The 14,357-nt window shown below is 40.6% G+C and overlaps 1 protein-coding gene across 2 annotated transcripts in view; it reads left to right on the plus strand.

Annotated features, from left to right (window-relative positions):
* Nucleotides 1-14,357, plus strand: part of LTBP4 (latent transforming growth factor beta binding protein 4) — a 705,095-nt gene that overhangs the window by 237,150 nt on the left and 453,588 nt on the right. For both annotated transcript variants that reach the window (XM_053721790.1, XM_053721791.1), the window contains 5 exons: nucleotides 6,929-7,093; nucleotides 9,100-9,267; nucleotides 9,385-9,717; nucleotides 10,539-10,664; nucleotides 12,283-12,408. In XM_053721790.1, the coding sequence (XP_053577765.1) occupies nucleotides 6,929-7,093; nucleotides 9,100-9,267; nucleotides 9,385-9,717; nucleotides 10,539-10,664; nucleotides 12,283-12,408 (918 nt within the window). The remainder of the gene's footprint in view (nucleotides 1-6,928; nucleotides 7,094-9,099; nucleotides 9,268-9,384; nucleotides 9,718-10,538; nucleotides 10,665-12,282; nucleotides 12,409-14,357) is intronic.

Raw genomic sequence — 14,357 nt, forward strand, 5'->3', positions numbered from 1 at the left:
GCTAAACGTATTATGCTACGAAGCCAGAAGGAGAGAGAGGTAGCCGAAGCCTTTTGACCTCTCCTCTGTCCCGAATAAACGACAAACAGGGAAGAAGTTTGTCGAAAATCTTTAGTTGCCTGTAAATAGAATTTCAGGGCCCGGACAACGTCCAGATTGTGCAGAAGTCGTTCCTTCTTTGAGGAAGGATTAGGGCACAATGAAGGAACAACAATCTCTTGATTGATATTCTTGTTAGAGACTACCTTAGGTAAGAACCCAGGTTTAGTACGCAGAACTACCTTGTCTGAATGAAAAATCAGATAAGGGGAATCACAATGTAAGGCTGATAACTCAGAGACTCTTCGAGCCGAGGAAATAGCCATTAGGAACAGAACTTTCCAAGATAACAGCTTGATATCAATGGAATGAAGGGGTTCAAACGGAACACCCTGTAAAACATTAAGAACTAAGTTTAAGCTCCATGGCGGAGCAACAGTTTTAAACACAGGCTTAATCCTGGCCAAAGCCTGACAAAAAGCCTGAACGTCTGGAACTTCTGACAGACGCTTGTGCAAAAGAATGGACAGAGCTGAGATCTGTCCCTTTAACGAACTAGCAGATAAACCCTTTTCTAAGCCTTCTTGTAGAAAAGACAATATCCTAGGAATCCTAACCTTACTCCATGAGTAACTCTTGGATTCGCACCAATGTAAGTATTTACGCCATATTTTATGGTAAATTTTCCTGGTAACAGGTTTCCTAGCCTGTATTAAGGTATCAATCACTGACTCCGAGAATCCACGCTTTGATAGAATCAAGCGTTCAATCTCCATGCAGTCAGCCTCAGAGAAATTAGATTTGGATGTTTGAAAGGACCCTGAACCAGAAGGTCCTGTCTCAGAGGCAGAGACCAAGGTGGACAGGATGACATGTCCACTAGATCTATATACCAGGTCCTGCGTGGCCACGCAGGCGCTATTAGAATCACCGATGCTCTCTCCTGCTTGATCCTGGCAATCAGACGAGGAAGTATCGGGAAGGGTGGAAACACATAAGCCATGTTGAAGACCCAAGGTGCTGTCAGAGCATCTATCAGAACCGCTTCCGGGTCCCTGGATCTTGATCCGTAACAAGGAAGCTTGGCGTTCTGGCGAGACGCCATGAGATCCAGATCTGGTTTGCCCCAACGCCGAAGCAGTTGTGCAAATACCTCCGGGTGAAGTTCCCACTCCCCCGGATGAAAAGTCTGGCGACTTAGGAAATCCGCCTCCCAGTTCTCCACGCCTGGGATGTGGATCGCTGACAGGTGGCAAGAGTGAGACTCTGCCCAGCGAATTATCTTTGAGACTTCCATCATCGCTAGGGAACTCCTTGTCCCTCCCTGATGGTTGATGTAAGCCACAGTCGTGATGTTGTCCGACTGGAACCTGATGAACCTCAGAGTTGCTAGCTGAGGCCAAGCCAGAAGAGCATTGAGAACTGCTCTCAATTCCAGAATGTTTATTGGAAGGAGACTCTCCTCCTGAGTCCATGATCCCTGAGCCTTCAGGGAATTCCAGACAGCGCCCCAACCTAGTAGGCTGGCGTCTGTTGTTACAATTGTCCAGTCTGGCCTGCTGAAGGGCATCCCCCTGGACAGATGTGGCCGAGAAAGCCACCATAGAAGAGAATCTCTGGTCTCTTGATCCAGATTCAGCATAGGGGACAAATCTGAGTAATCCCCATTCCACTGACTTAGCATGCACAATTGTAGTGGTCTGAGATGCAGGCGTGCAAAAGGTACTATGTCCATTGCCGCTACCATTAAGCCGATTACCTCCATGCATTGAGCCACTGACGGGTGTTGAATGGAATGAAGGACACAGCAAGCATTTAGAAGTTTTGTTAACCTGTCTTCTGTCAGGTAAATTTTCATTTCTACAGAATCTATAAGAGTCCCCAAGAAAGGAACTCTTGTGAGTGGCCTTAGAGAACTCTTTTCTACGTTCACCTTCCACCCATGCGACCTTAGAAATGCCAGAACCAACTCTGTATGAGACTTGGCAGTCTGGAAACTTGACGCTTGTATCAGAATGTCGTCTAGGTACGGAGCTACCGAAATTCCTCGCGGTCTTAGTACCGCCAGAAGAGAGCCCAGTACCTTTGTAAAGATTCTTGGAGCTGTGGCTAACCCGAAGGGAAAAGCTACAAACTGGTAATGCCTGTCTAGGAAGGCAAACCTTAGGTACCGATAATGATCCTTGTGAATCGGTATGTGGAGGTAGGCATCCTTTAAATCCACTGTGGTCATGTATTGACCCCTTTGGATCATAGGTAAGATTGTCCGAATAGTCTCCATTTTGAACGATGGAACTCTTAGGAATTTGTTTAGGATCTTTAAGTCCAAAATTGGTCTGAAGGTTCCCTCTTTTTTGGGAACCACAAACAGATTTGAGTAAAACCCTTGTCCGTGTTCCGACCGCGGAACTGGATGGATCACTCCCATTAGTAAAAGGTCTTGTACACAGCGTAGAAACGCTTCTCTCTTTAGCTGGTTTGCTGACAGCCTTGAAAGATGAAATCTCCCTTTTGGGGGAGAAGCTTTGAAGTCCAGAAGATATCCCTGAGATATGATCTCTAAAGCCCAGGGATCCTGGACATCTCTTGCCCAAGCCTGGGCGAAGAGAGAAAGTCTGCCCCCCACTAGATCCGTTTCCGGATCGGGGGCCCTCACTTCATGCTGTCTTAGGGGCAGCAGCAGGCTTTCTGGCCTGCTTGCCCTTGTTCCAGGACTGGTTAGGTTTCCAGCCCTGTCTGTAGCGAGCAACAGTTCCTTCCTGCTTTGGAGCTGAGGAAGTTGATGCTGCTCCTGCCTTGAAGTTACGAAAGGCACGAAAATTAGACTGTCTAGCCCTTGGTTTGGCTCTGTCTTGAGGCAGGGCATGACCCTTACCTCCAGTAATGTCAGCGATAATTTCTTTCAAACCGGGCCCGAATAATGTCTGCCCTTTGAAAGGTATGTTAAGCAATTTAGATTTAGAGGTTACATCGGCTGACCAAGATTTAAGCCACAGTGCTCTGCGCACTTGAATGGCGAATCCTGAATTCTTAGCCGTAAGTTTAATTAAGTGTACTACGGCATCGGAAATAAATGAATTGGCTAGCTTAAGTACTCTAAGCTTGTCTTTAATTTCATCCAATGTAACTGAGTTAATGGTCTCTTCCAGAGACTGAAACCAGAATGCCGCCGCAGCCGTGACAGGCGCAATGCATGCAAGGAGTTGTAATATAAAACCTTGTTGAACAAACATTTTCTTAAGGTAACCCTCTAACTTTTTATCCATTGGATCTGAAAAAGCACAGCTATCCTCCACCGGGATAGTGGTGCGCTTAGCCAGAGTAGAAACTGCTCCCTCCACCTTAGGGACGGTCTGCCATAAGTCCTGTGTGGTGGCGTCTATTGGAAACATTTTTCTAAATATAGGAGGGGGTGAAAAAGGCACACCGGGTCTATCCCACTCCTTGTTAATAATTTCTGTAAGCCTCTTAGGTATAGGAAAAACATCAGTACACACCGGTACCGCATAGTATCTATCCAGCCTACACATTTTCTCTGGAATTGCAACCGTGTTACAATCATTCAGAGCCGCTAATACCCCCCCTAGCAATACACGGAGGTTCTCAAGCTTAAATTTAAAATTTGAAATGTCTGAGTCCAGTTTACTTGGATCAGATCCGTCACCCACAGAATGAAGCTCTCCGTCCTCATGTTCTGCATATTGTGACGCAGTATCAGACATGGCTCTAATATTATCAGCGCACTCTGTTCTCACCCCAGAGTGGTCGCGTTTACCCCTAATTTCTGGCAATTTAGATAATACTTCAGTCATAACATTAGCCATGTCTTGCAAAGTGATTTGTATGGGCCGCCCTGATGTACTTGGCGCCACAATATCACGCACCTCCCGAGCGGGAGACGCAGGTACTGACACGTGAGGAGAGTTAGTCGGCATAACTTCCCCCTCGTTGTCTGGTGAAATTTTCTTTACATGTACACTTTTATTTAAAGTAGCATCAATGCAATTAGTACACAAATTTCTATTGGGCTCCACATTGGCCTTTAAACATATTGCACAAAGAGTTTCCTCTGTGTCAGACATGTTTAACAGACTAGCAATGAAACTAGCAAGCTTGGAAAAAACTTTTGAAATAAATTTACAAGCAATATAAAAAACGTTACTGTGCCTTTAAGAAACACTAATAAACTGTCACAGTTGAATTACAATGAACCAAATTTGTTATAGCAACCAAATTTTCACAATAAATGCAATAAGTTAGCAAAGGATTGCACCCACCAGCAAATGGATGATTAACCCCTTAATACCCAAAAAAACGGATAACAGAATATAAAACGTTTTATCACAGTCAAAAGCACAGTCTCACAGGTTTGCTGTGAGTGATTACCTCCCTCAAAACTAGTTTTGGAGACCCCTGGGCTCTGTAGAGACGTCCTGGATCATGGAGGAAGAAATAGGAAGACTGTGAGTGAATTGTTACTGCGCAAGAAAGCGCCAAAATAGGCCCCTCCCACTCATATTATAACAGTGGGGAAGATCAGCAAACTGAATTTATTCATAAATAAACGACAGCCATGTGGAAAAATAATGCCCAAATTTTTTTATCACCAAGTACCTCAGAGAAAAACGATTAACATGCCAGTAAAACGTTTTAAAATAAAATTATGAAATTATGCTAATAAGCCTGCTGCTAGTCGCTTACACTGCAGTGGGGGCTCAAATATAAGTTAAATGTACACAGTATTTTCTTAGTGAAGTTCCATTCCCCAGAAATACCTCAGTGTAACATACATACATATCAGCCTGATACCAGTCGCTACTACTGCATTTAAGGCTGCACTTACATTATATGGGTATTAGCAGTATTTTCTCAGTCAATTCCATTCCTTAGAAAATAATATACTGCAACATACCTCCTTGCAGGTGAACCCTGCCCGCTGTCCCCTGATCTGAAGTTACCTCACTCCTCAGAATGGCCGAGAACAGCAAATGGATCTTAGTTACGACCGCTAAGATCATGCATAAACTCAGGTAGATTCTTCTTCTAATGCTGCCTGAGAAAAAACAACACACTCCGGTGCTGTTTAAAATAACAAACTTTTGATTGAAGATATAAAAACTAATTTTAATAACCACAGTCCTCTCACACGTCCTATCTATTAGTTAGGTGCAAGAGAATGACTGGGTATGACGTAGAGGGGAGGAGCTATATAGCAGCTCTGCTTGGGTGATCCTCTTGCACTTCCTGTTAGGGAGGAGATATAATCCCATAAGTAATGGATGACCCGTGGACTGACTACACTTAACAGGAGAAACACTTTTTAAAAACAGTCTCCCCTACAAGGGGTTTCCCAACTGAAACAGCAGGGAGTTTAAACAGTAACATACAGTTTAACATACATTTTAACCATTAGCCTAAATAACAATTCCTGCATAGTTCATAAGTGGCGAGGTTTGCCACAAGCAGTATCTGTCCTGCTATATGTGTATCAGGAGGTGAGCAGTATCTGTCCTGGTATATGTGTATCAGGAGTTGAGCAGTATCTGTCCTGGTATATGTGTATCAGGAGGTGAGCAGTATCTGTCCTGGTATATGTGTATCAGGAGGTGAGCAGTATCTATCCTGCTATATGTGTATCAGGAGGTGAGCAGTATCTGTCCTGGTATATGTGTATCAGGAGTTGAGCAGTATCTGTCCTGGTATATGTGTATCAGGAGGTGAGCAGTATATGTCCTGCTATATGTGTATCAGGAGGTGAGCAGTATCTGTCCTGGTATATGTGTATCAGGAGATGAGCAGTATCTGTCCTGGTATATGTGTATCAGGAGGTGAGCAGTATCTGTCCTGCTATATGTGTATCAGGAGGTGAGCAGTATCTGTCCTGCTATATGTGTATCAGGAGGTGAGCACTATCTGTCCTGGTATATGTGTATCAGGAGGTGAGCAGTATCTGTCCTGCTATATGTGTATCAGGAGGTGAGCAGTATCTGTCCTGCTATATGTGTATCAGGAGGTGAGCAGTATCTGTCCTGCTATATGTGTATCAGGAGGTGAGCAGTATCTGTCCTGCTATATGTGTATCAAGAGTTGAGCAGTATCTTTCCTGCTATATGTGTATCAGGAGGTGAGCAGTATCTGTTCTGCTATATGTGTATCAGGAGGTGAGCAGTATCTGTCCTGCTATATGTGTATCAGGAGGTGAGCAGTATCTGTCCTGCTATATGTGTATCAGGAGGTGAGCAGTATCTGTCCTGCTATATGTGTATCAGGAGGTAAGCAGTATCTGTCCTGCTATATGTGTATCAGGAGGTAAGCAGTATCTGTCCTGCTATATGTGTATCAGGAGGTGAGCAGTATCTGTCCTGCTATATGTGTATCAGGAGGTGAGCAGTATCTGTCCTGGTATATGTGTATCAGGAGGTGAGCAGTATTTGTCCTGCTATATGTGTATCAGGAGGTGAGCAGTATCTGTCCTGCTATATGTGTATCAGGAGGTGAGCAGTATCTGTCCTGGTATATGTGTATCAGGAGGTGAGCAGTATCTGTCCTGGTATATGTGTATCGGGAGGTGAGCAGTATCTGTCCTGCTATATGTGTATCAGGAGGTGAGCAGTATCTGTCCTGCTATATGTGTATCAGGAGGTGAGCAGTATCTGTCCTGCTATATGTGTATAAGGAGGTGAGCAGTATCTGTCCTGCTATATGTGTATCAGGAGGTGAGCAGTATTTGTCCTGCTATATGTGTATCAGGAGGTGAGCAGTAAATGTCCTAGTGTCTCTGTATTAGGGGAGGTGAGAAGTGCGTGTGGTAGTGTTAGAGACAGGAGATCTATGTCACCGGGTGTTAGGAATATGCAAGACATTGTGCATCTGTCACCTTTCTTCTCAGCCCACCATGTTATCTCAGAAGTTAAAGGTCCTTGCTTTCGGATATTGCGTGAGGGTGGCTGTTCTCTCCCCATCCTAAGGAATATCACCAAACAGATCTGCTGCTGCAGTCGCGTGGGAAAGGCTTGGGGCAAGAACTGCGAGGGATGCCCTCCCTTCGGCACAGGTAAAGAACATCTGTGAGCACTTCCTGTGCTACAGTCTCTCTCTTTTAAAACTGAAAATTAGCAATTAAAAAAAAAAAGTAATTGGCTATACTACTGTACACACTATTTCTTAAAGGGACACTCTAGTGAAAATTTAAATGCACATAGATGAATTACATCTTTGATTAGAAACATATTTGCAATATACATGTATTGACAAAAATGCTTCTAGTAAAAGTTATCACTGTTTTAGTGTTAACATTATTTTCTCCACGCGCACGTGAAGCATAGCTAGGTATTCTCAGTGCACCAGCATTTTACATTTTAAATACTGCAGCTGCTCAGAGCACCAGTGGGGCTTGTATCATGTCAGCAATTAACAAATTGAGTCATTACCAGATGGTACAAGCACCTTAGGCTCTCTGAGTAAGTGCTGTATTTAAAATGCTAGTGCACGGTTCATTCCTAAATACACTTTTGAAACCGCTATAGCTTTAATTAGAAGCATTTTTGCTAATACATGTATATTGCAAAAAATGCTTGTATTCAAAACTTAAATGCATCTGTGTGGATTCCAATTTTGGCTGGAATATCCCTTTAAGCTTCACTTTCTTAACTATACTTAAAGGGACACTTGCAATAGTACTGAGAAACTGAACTCAATACAGTATAATAACAGCAGTGTTTATTATAAACGTATTGCAATAACATAAATCAGGTAATCTGCTTACAAGCAAGGCTATGATTAAACTATAAATGTGTTACTTATCTTTGGATTTCGAATAAGGTATTAATATCAGTATACAAGGGAAGACAGTAGTATCAAAGCCTACAGCATCATCAGGCAGCAAATTTTTACAGGTGTTAATGTCAGACCTCTCTCTCAGATGTTGCCTAGAACCTTCTCCTTTAATCTGATCCGCACCCCCCTTAGCAAATCTAATAATTAAAACTGTTAGTGTAGCAGGCCTGTCTATGTTTTATGTCACTCTCAAATCAAATCATGAATCCTCTAAATACAGAAAGATTCACACACCAGTATCCCCCATTGGAATGTGACCCCCCTTCTCCTTGGAGATTAGCACACTGTCTGAGAACAAGGCAGTGTGAACTGAACGGAGTGAAATACATGTATAACTTTTCTTAAAGGCAATGGCAATACTCTTAAATACATGTATGTGCTCTATATGTGTGGATACATATTAATATATATTCTCTAATAAGCAAGGTTGTCATATAAACTGCTACTACATTGACTAATCATTAATCAATTTTGTATAGAATCATGAAAAGTTTCCAATTTTTTGCAGACAGTAGTCAAAATTAAAATGTAATGCTTCAGGTAGAACATGTAATTTTAAACAACTTTCCAATTTACTTCTATTATCAAATTTGTTTTTTTTCTCTTGGTATCCTTTTTGAGGAACATACCTAGGTAGACTCAGGAGCAGCAATGCACTTCTGGGGGCTAGTAACTGATTGGAAGCTACACATATATTGTCATTGGTTCACCTGATGCGTTCAGCTAGCTCCTAGTATTACTGCTCCTTCAAAAAAAGGACACTACAAGAATGAAGCAGATTTGATAATAGAAGTAATTTGCTCTATATAAATAATGAAAGAAAACAACTGGATGAACATAGCCAAGAATGAAAATGCATGCTGAGAGCTCCCACCTGTAATACATTTAATAAGATGGCCCTGATTTGAGTGCTGCATATTCGTACCTAAACATATCCACCCAACCACATCCCACAACTGGGTTGACGCTTATCTCACTATTGTTTTCCCTCTACCATTGGCTAGCATGGCTCAGCTCTGTTTAGCTCAAAGTGGCTCTGCCCCGGCTTCTATGACCCACCCATGAGCTGCCCCAACACCCACTTTTTCCCAGATACTAGCTGAGAAATGCTTATGTAATAAAAGTGAAATATTTTATTTAACGCCAAATAAACCAAATCGGTGAATGTATTGTTAATTTAATGTACAATATTCAGCTTTCCTAATACATCATTTTATTCTTCAGAGGGATTTAGACATACTTGTCCTGCTGGGCCAGGATACCATTACTCTGCCTCAGACCTACGTATCAACACTCGTTTTATTGGACACAATCATACAAGGGTGCCTATCCAACGCCAGCCTGGATATCAGGCCCTTCCCACAGCTAGTACTCATCACCATGGGGTAGCTGGTAAGAGATGGGTGGTGTAACTCCATTAACATTCACAAAATATCATATCTCCCTTCTGCTTTACATTTTTGAGGTATTTATCTTATTTCTTTTGTTGTTTTCCTGTATTGTTCTAAGGTCGTTTAAATGTGCCTGATGACAGGCAAGTAATAATTGCAGTAAGGCCAGAGGATCAGAGTCGAATATCAATTCCAGACCAGGGAACTTTTTCAAGGTTACCTATCCCAGACCAGACAGGACCTGCTAGGGTACCAATTCCAGACCAAAGGGAAACTTCGAGAGTACCAGTTCCAGACAGAAGAGATCCATCAAGAGTTCCAGACCAAAGAGAAACATCAAGAATACCAGTTCCAGACCCAAGAGTACCAGCCAGGGTACCTGTCCCAGCTGACCGAAGACTGTCTCCAACGGAACGTCCTAGAGCTAGAGATACATTGGTGAATGTTCCTGGTACGTAAACATAGGGTAAAAATAATAGAGTCTTATCTTAAAGGAATACTAAACCCAAATTAGTTTTTTTCATGATTCAGATAGAGCATGCAATTTTAAGCAACTTTCTAATTTACTCCTATTATCAATTTTTCTTTGTTCCCTTGCTATCTTTATTTGAAAAAGGCATCTAAGCTAAGGAGCAAGACAATTTTTGGTTCAGACACTGGACATGCACTTGTTTATTGGTGCTGTCCAATCAGCAAGGACAACCTAGGTTGTGAACCAAAAATGGGCCGGCTTCTAAACTTACATTCTTGCTTTTCAAATAGAAATAGCAAGAGAATGAAGAAAAATTGATAATAGGAGTAAATTAGAAAGTTGCTTAAAATTGCATGCTCTATCTGAATCATGAAAGAAAAATGTGGCTTCAGTGTCCCTTTTAGTGAATTTTATGAGATATATCTATATGGGACAATGCAATTGTTCTAGAGAAGACACCATGACAAGTTATGGGATGCATTCTCTCTTGTAGAGGGATCCCATTAAGGTCTAAGGTGGCAAATCAATTCTTCTAAATGGGTCCCTTTAAATTCTGTGGAGACAAATTCATTTTTCTAGAGGGGTCCCATGAAAGTCTTTGGGTACAAATCAGTTCTTGTAGATGGCAACCATGGAAGTCTATGGGAGCAAATAATCTTTTTTGTTAAGAGAACCATGAAAGTCTATGTGGACAAATAACGTCCTTTAAGGGGATCCTAATCCCTTGGAGATGTAACATTTCTTGAGTGTAGTAAAAATCTAAAGACTCAGAAGTTATAAAATAAAATCCTTTGTTTTAGATACCAACATGTGTGAATCAAACCCACAAATCTGTGGTCCAGGACGGTGTGTGCCACGCTCCGGAAGCTACACATGTGTATGCAATAATGGGTACTGGCTGAGCACACAGGGTACCCACTGCATTGGTAAGGCTTGAAACTATTCCCTGACTCTACTGCAAACATAATTGTCCTTTCCATATTTAAAGGGACACTAAACCCAATTTTTTTCTTTCATGATTTAGATAGAGCATGCAATTTTAAGCAACTTTCTAATTTACTCCTATTATCATTTTTTCTTTGTTCTCTTGCTATCTTTTTTTGAAAGGACGGGAATCTAATCTAAGGAGCTGGCCCATTTTTGGTTCGGCAGCCTGGATAGTGCTTGCTGATTGGTGGCTACATTTAGACACCAATCAGAAAGTGCTACCCAGACGCTGAACCAAAAATGGGCCAGCTCCTAAGCTTTACATTTTTGCTTTTCAAATAAAGATAGCAAGTGAACAAAGAAAAATTGATAACAGGAGTAAGTTGCTTAAAATTGCATGCTTTATCTGAGTCATGAAAGAAAAAATTGGGTTTAGTGTCCCTTTAATCCAAAGAATATTGATGACAATAAAATTATAGTGAAAGCAAATAAAAAATAGAGGCATTTAAAGGGACAGTATACTGTAAAATTGTTTTTCCCTTAAAGGGACATAATACTCATATGCTAAATCACTTGAAACTGATGCAGTATAACTGTAAAAAGCTGACAGGAAAATATCACCTGAGCATCTCTATGTAAAAAAGGAAGATATTTTACCTCACAATCTCCTCAGCTCAGCAGAGTAAGTTCTGTGTAAAAAGTTATTCTCAACTGCTCCCAACTGCAGGTAAAAAAAAATAAAAAAAATGAAGAAATGAACAGCAGCCAATCAGCAGTGCTGAGGTCATGAACTTTTACTGTGATCTCATGAGATTTGACTTGACTCTCATGAGATTTCATTGTAAACTTCCTTTACCTGATTGGTGAAATAAGATGAGAGTGCACGATGCTCATCCCTTCAGCTGTCCTAGGACAGACATACTAATATGCTGCTTAGAAATCCTTTACAATGGGAGGTGGCTACTGAGGAACTTTTGAGGTAAAATATCTTTCTTTTTTACATAGAGATGTTCAGGTGATATTTTCTAGTCAGCTTTTTACAGCTATGCTGCATCACTTTCAAGTGTTTAAACATTTGGGTATTATGGCCCTTTAACTTGTTATACCAGCTGCAGAGTAAAAATGTATGAGAAATTGCATTTTTAGGTTTGTGTATATGATATATTTGGTTTTGTGCTTTGAAACCACACAATATAAAAATGGATGGAGCTTGCAGGTAAAATAGGATCTAATTATTTTACGACTTTGTGTACACACACATGCTTCCTTATCTTATATTTGTCTGTAAACAAAAGCCCAATACTTGTAAAGAACCATGGAAAATTAACAGTTTATTACTTATTTCTTCTACACCCCACTGGGAGTGTAATTTCTTCTGCTGGTTGTGTTTACATAGCTTGTGAATAGCCTAGACTTCAGTATAGAAACTTTCAGTATAGGGTGGGATACCACAGACTAAATCAGCTATTTCAAATGCCAAAATAAGGGTAAAGGAGCTACTTGTAAACCATTTAATACACTCCAGCAGGTAAAATTGATAATTAGGAACAAATTAAAGGGGAGGAAATGTAACTACACCGCAGGTCTTCTAATCTGTCTGTGTCCTCATTTATACAGATATGGATGAATGTAGACAGCGGCCAAGTCCATGTGTCAATGGTAGATGTGAGAACACTGTGGGCAGCTATCGCTGTGCCTGCTCCTCTGGATTCAGTACCAACCCCCAGGGCACAGAGTGCACAGGTGAGACAAACTATACACTTGTAACCTCTTTCACTGTCCAGCAACTCTTACATAGACTTTACTGTGCTGCAGTCTAAAGAGCCATCATATTTGAATGTTTCATTTTTTTGACATGATTCTGGTGTGCAAAATTGTTAAAAAAAACAAAACAAAAACTTTCCAATGTATTTCTATTATCACATGTACTTTTTTCTCTTGTTATCCTTTGTTGAAACACAGATAAGAAGGCTCAGGAGCATGCGTGTTTCTGGGGCACTATATGCTAGCAATTTTGTAAGAATGCTTTTAACATACATATAGCAAACACTGCTGCACTGCATTACTCTTTAACAAAGGATACCAAGAAAACTAAGCAACATTGATACATTACTATGTTCTTCACATATAATTTTTTTTAATTAAATATATATTTCTATAGACATTCGATAATGTTAATGTAAAATAGATATCTATACCTACAGTATATAGCTATAGGAATAGATAACATAGGTATAGGTATATACAGATATCTATAGAAATATATTTGTACAATAAAAATATCACATTCCTGTATGTGAAGAGCATTGGAATGTTAAATATGTACAGTAAATATACAGTAAAACACAGAAATACATCTGTACACACACACATTTATATATATATATATATATGTGTGTGTGTGCATACATACACATATTTAGACATGTGTATGCATGTATATATACATTATAGCCCTTTGAGGTCAAACACCTTGTCACATACCATAGATCTTTTAACCCTTATTACTTTTTTTTATATATATATATATATTGTAATGCTCGTGGGATACTCCTCTATCAGACCGAACTCGGACAGTAGTCTTGTTATCCGGGCGTCGAGCTGGAATGATAGGGAATATCCCAGAGCAGAGAAAGTTAGTAAGATGAGGAGGGCGGCACTCACCACAGGCAGGACAGTCCCTATCGGCAACGGTAAAGCAGTCCAAGGGCACACCAATTCAAAGTAGTAACGATCTGTCACACCCAGGAGCACACAAAGTAACACCTATACTTGGGCAGTGATAGATCATTTGACTAGGCTTACTGCACCACAGACGTCCGGACCGGCATCAGGAGAGAGGAGCGCGCGGCGACACAGCCCCTGGCAACGAGCAGGGAAGGAGAGCGGTGCGGTGTGACATATATATGGCTGGGCGATATGGGCAAAATTGAAAATCGCGATTTTGGACCAAAAAAATTGCGATTTAATCGCGATTTTCTTATAAATGACTAACATCTTATTTTTTCAATTAAATTTTTTTTTTAAGAATACAGAATCTTAATGTACATGTTTCTCAATGTCCAATACACTCTGGGAGCATAAAAATACAAACCCCATATGTGTGTGTGTGTGTATATATATATATATATATATATATAAAATTTATATATATATACAAACAGGGGTAAAGATTCAAAGCCGGTTACCTTGTTATGCAATGGAGAGAGAAACTCTGTCGCCCTACAGCGTGAAGGGAGTGTACACCTGGGGATCCGGGAGAGCACGCTAAATTCACAGGGAGAGACCTCCGTAGTAATAAAGACATAAGACAACTTTCTCCTTGCATGATAAAATGTTTAAAAAAAGAAAAAATAAATATATATATATATATACACATACACACACATATATGTGTGTGTAACTGTGTATGTGATTGTATGTGTATATATATATTTATATATACAACGAATAAAAAGATAGAGTCCAGCACTATACCCATGGAGTATCAGCAAAAGCTCCAAATTGTACAGTCAATGCATCAAGTGTGACAGCACCACAATACAGACGTTTTGTTTAGAGGTGAAAAATTCTTCTTTATTTGGATATTACAACCTTAAAAATAGCGACGTTTCGGACCTACATGGTCCTTAATCATGCATAGTTAAAAATGACTGAACATACACTTTAAAAAGGGTATCTGGGCCAATCAG

The sequence above is a fragment of the Bombina bombina genome, chromosome 7 (genome assembly GCF_027579735.1).
Source record: "Bombina bombina isolate aBomBom1 chromosome 7, aBomBom1.pri, whole genome shotgun sequence".
Lineage (NCBI taxonomy): Eukaryota > Metazoa > Chordata > Amphibia > Anura > Bombinatoridae > Bombina > Bombina bombina.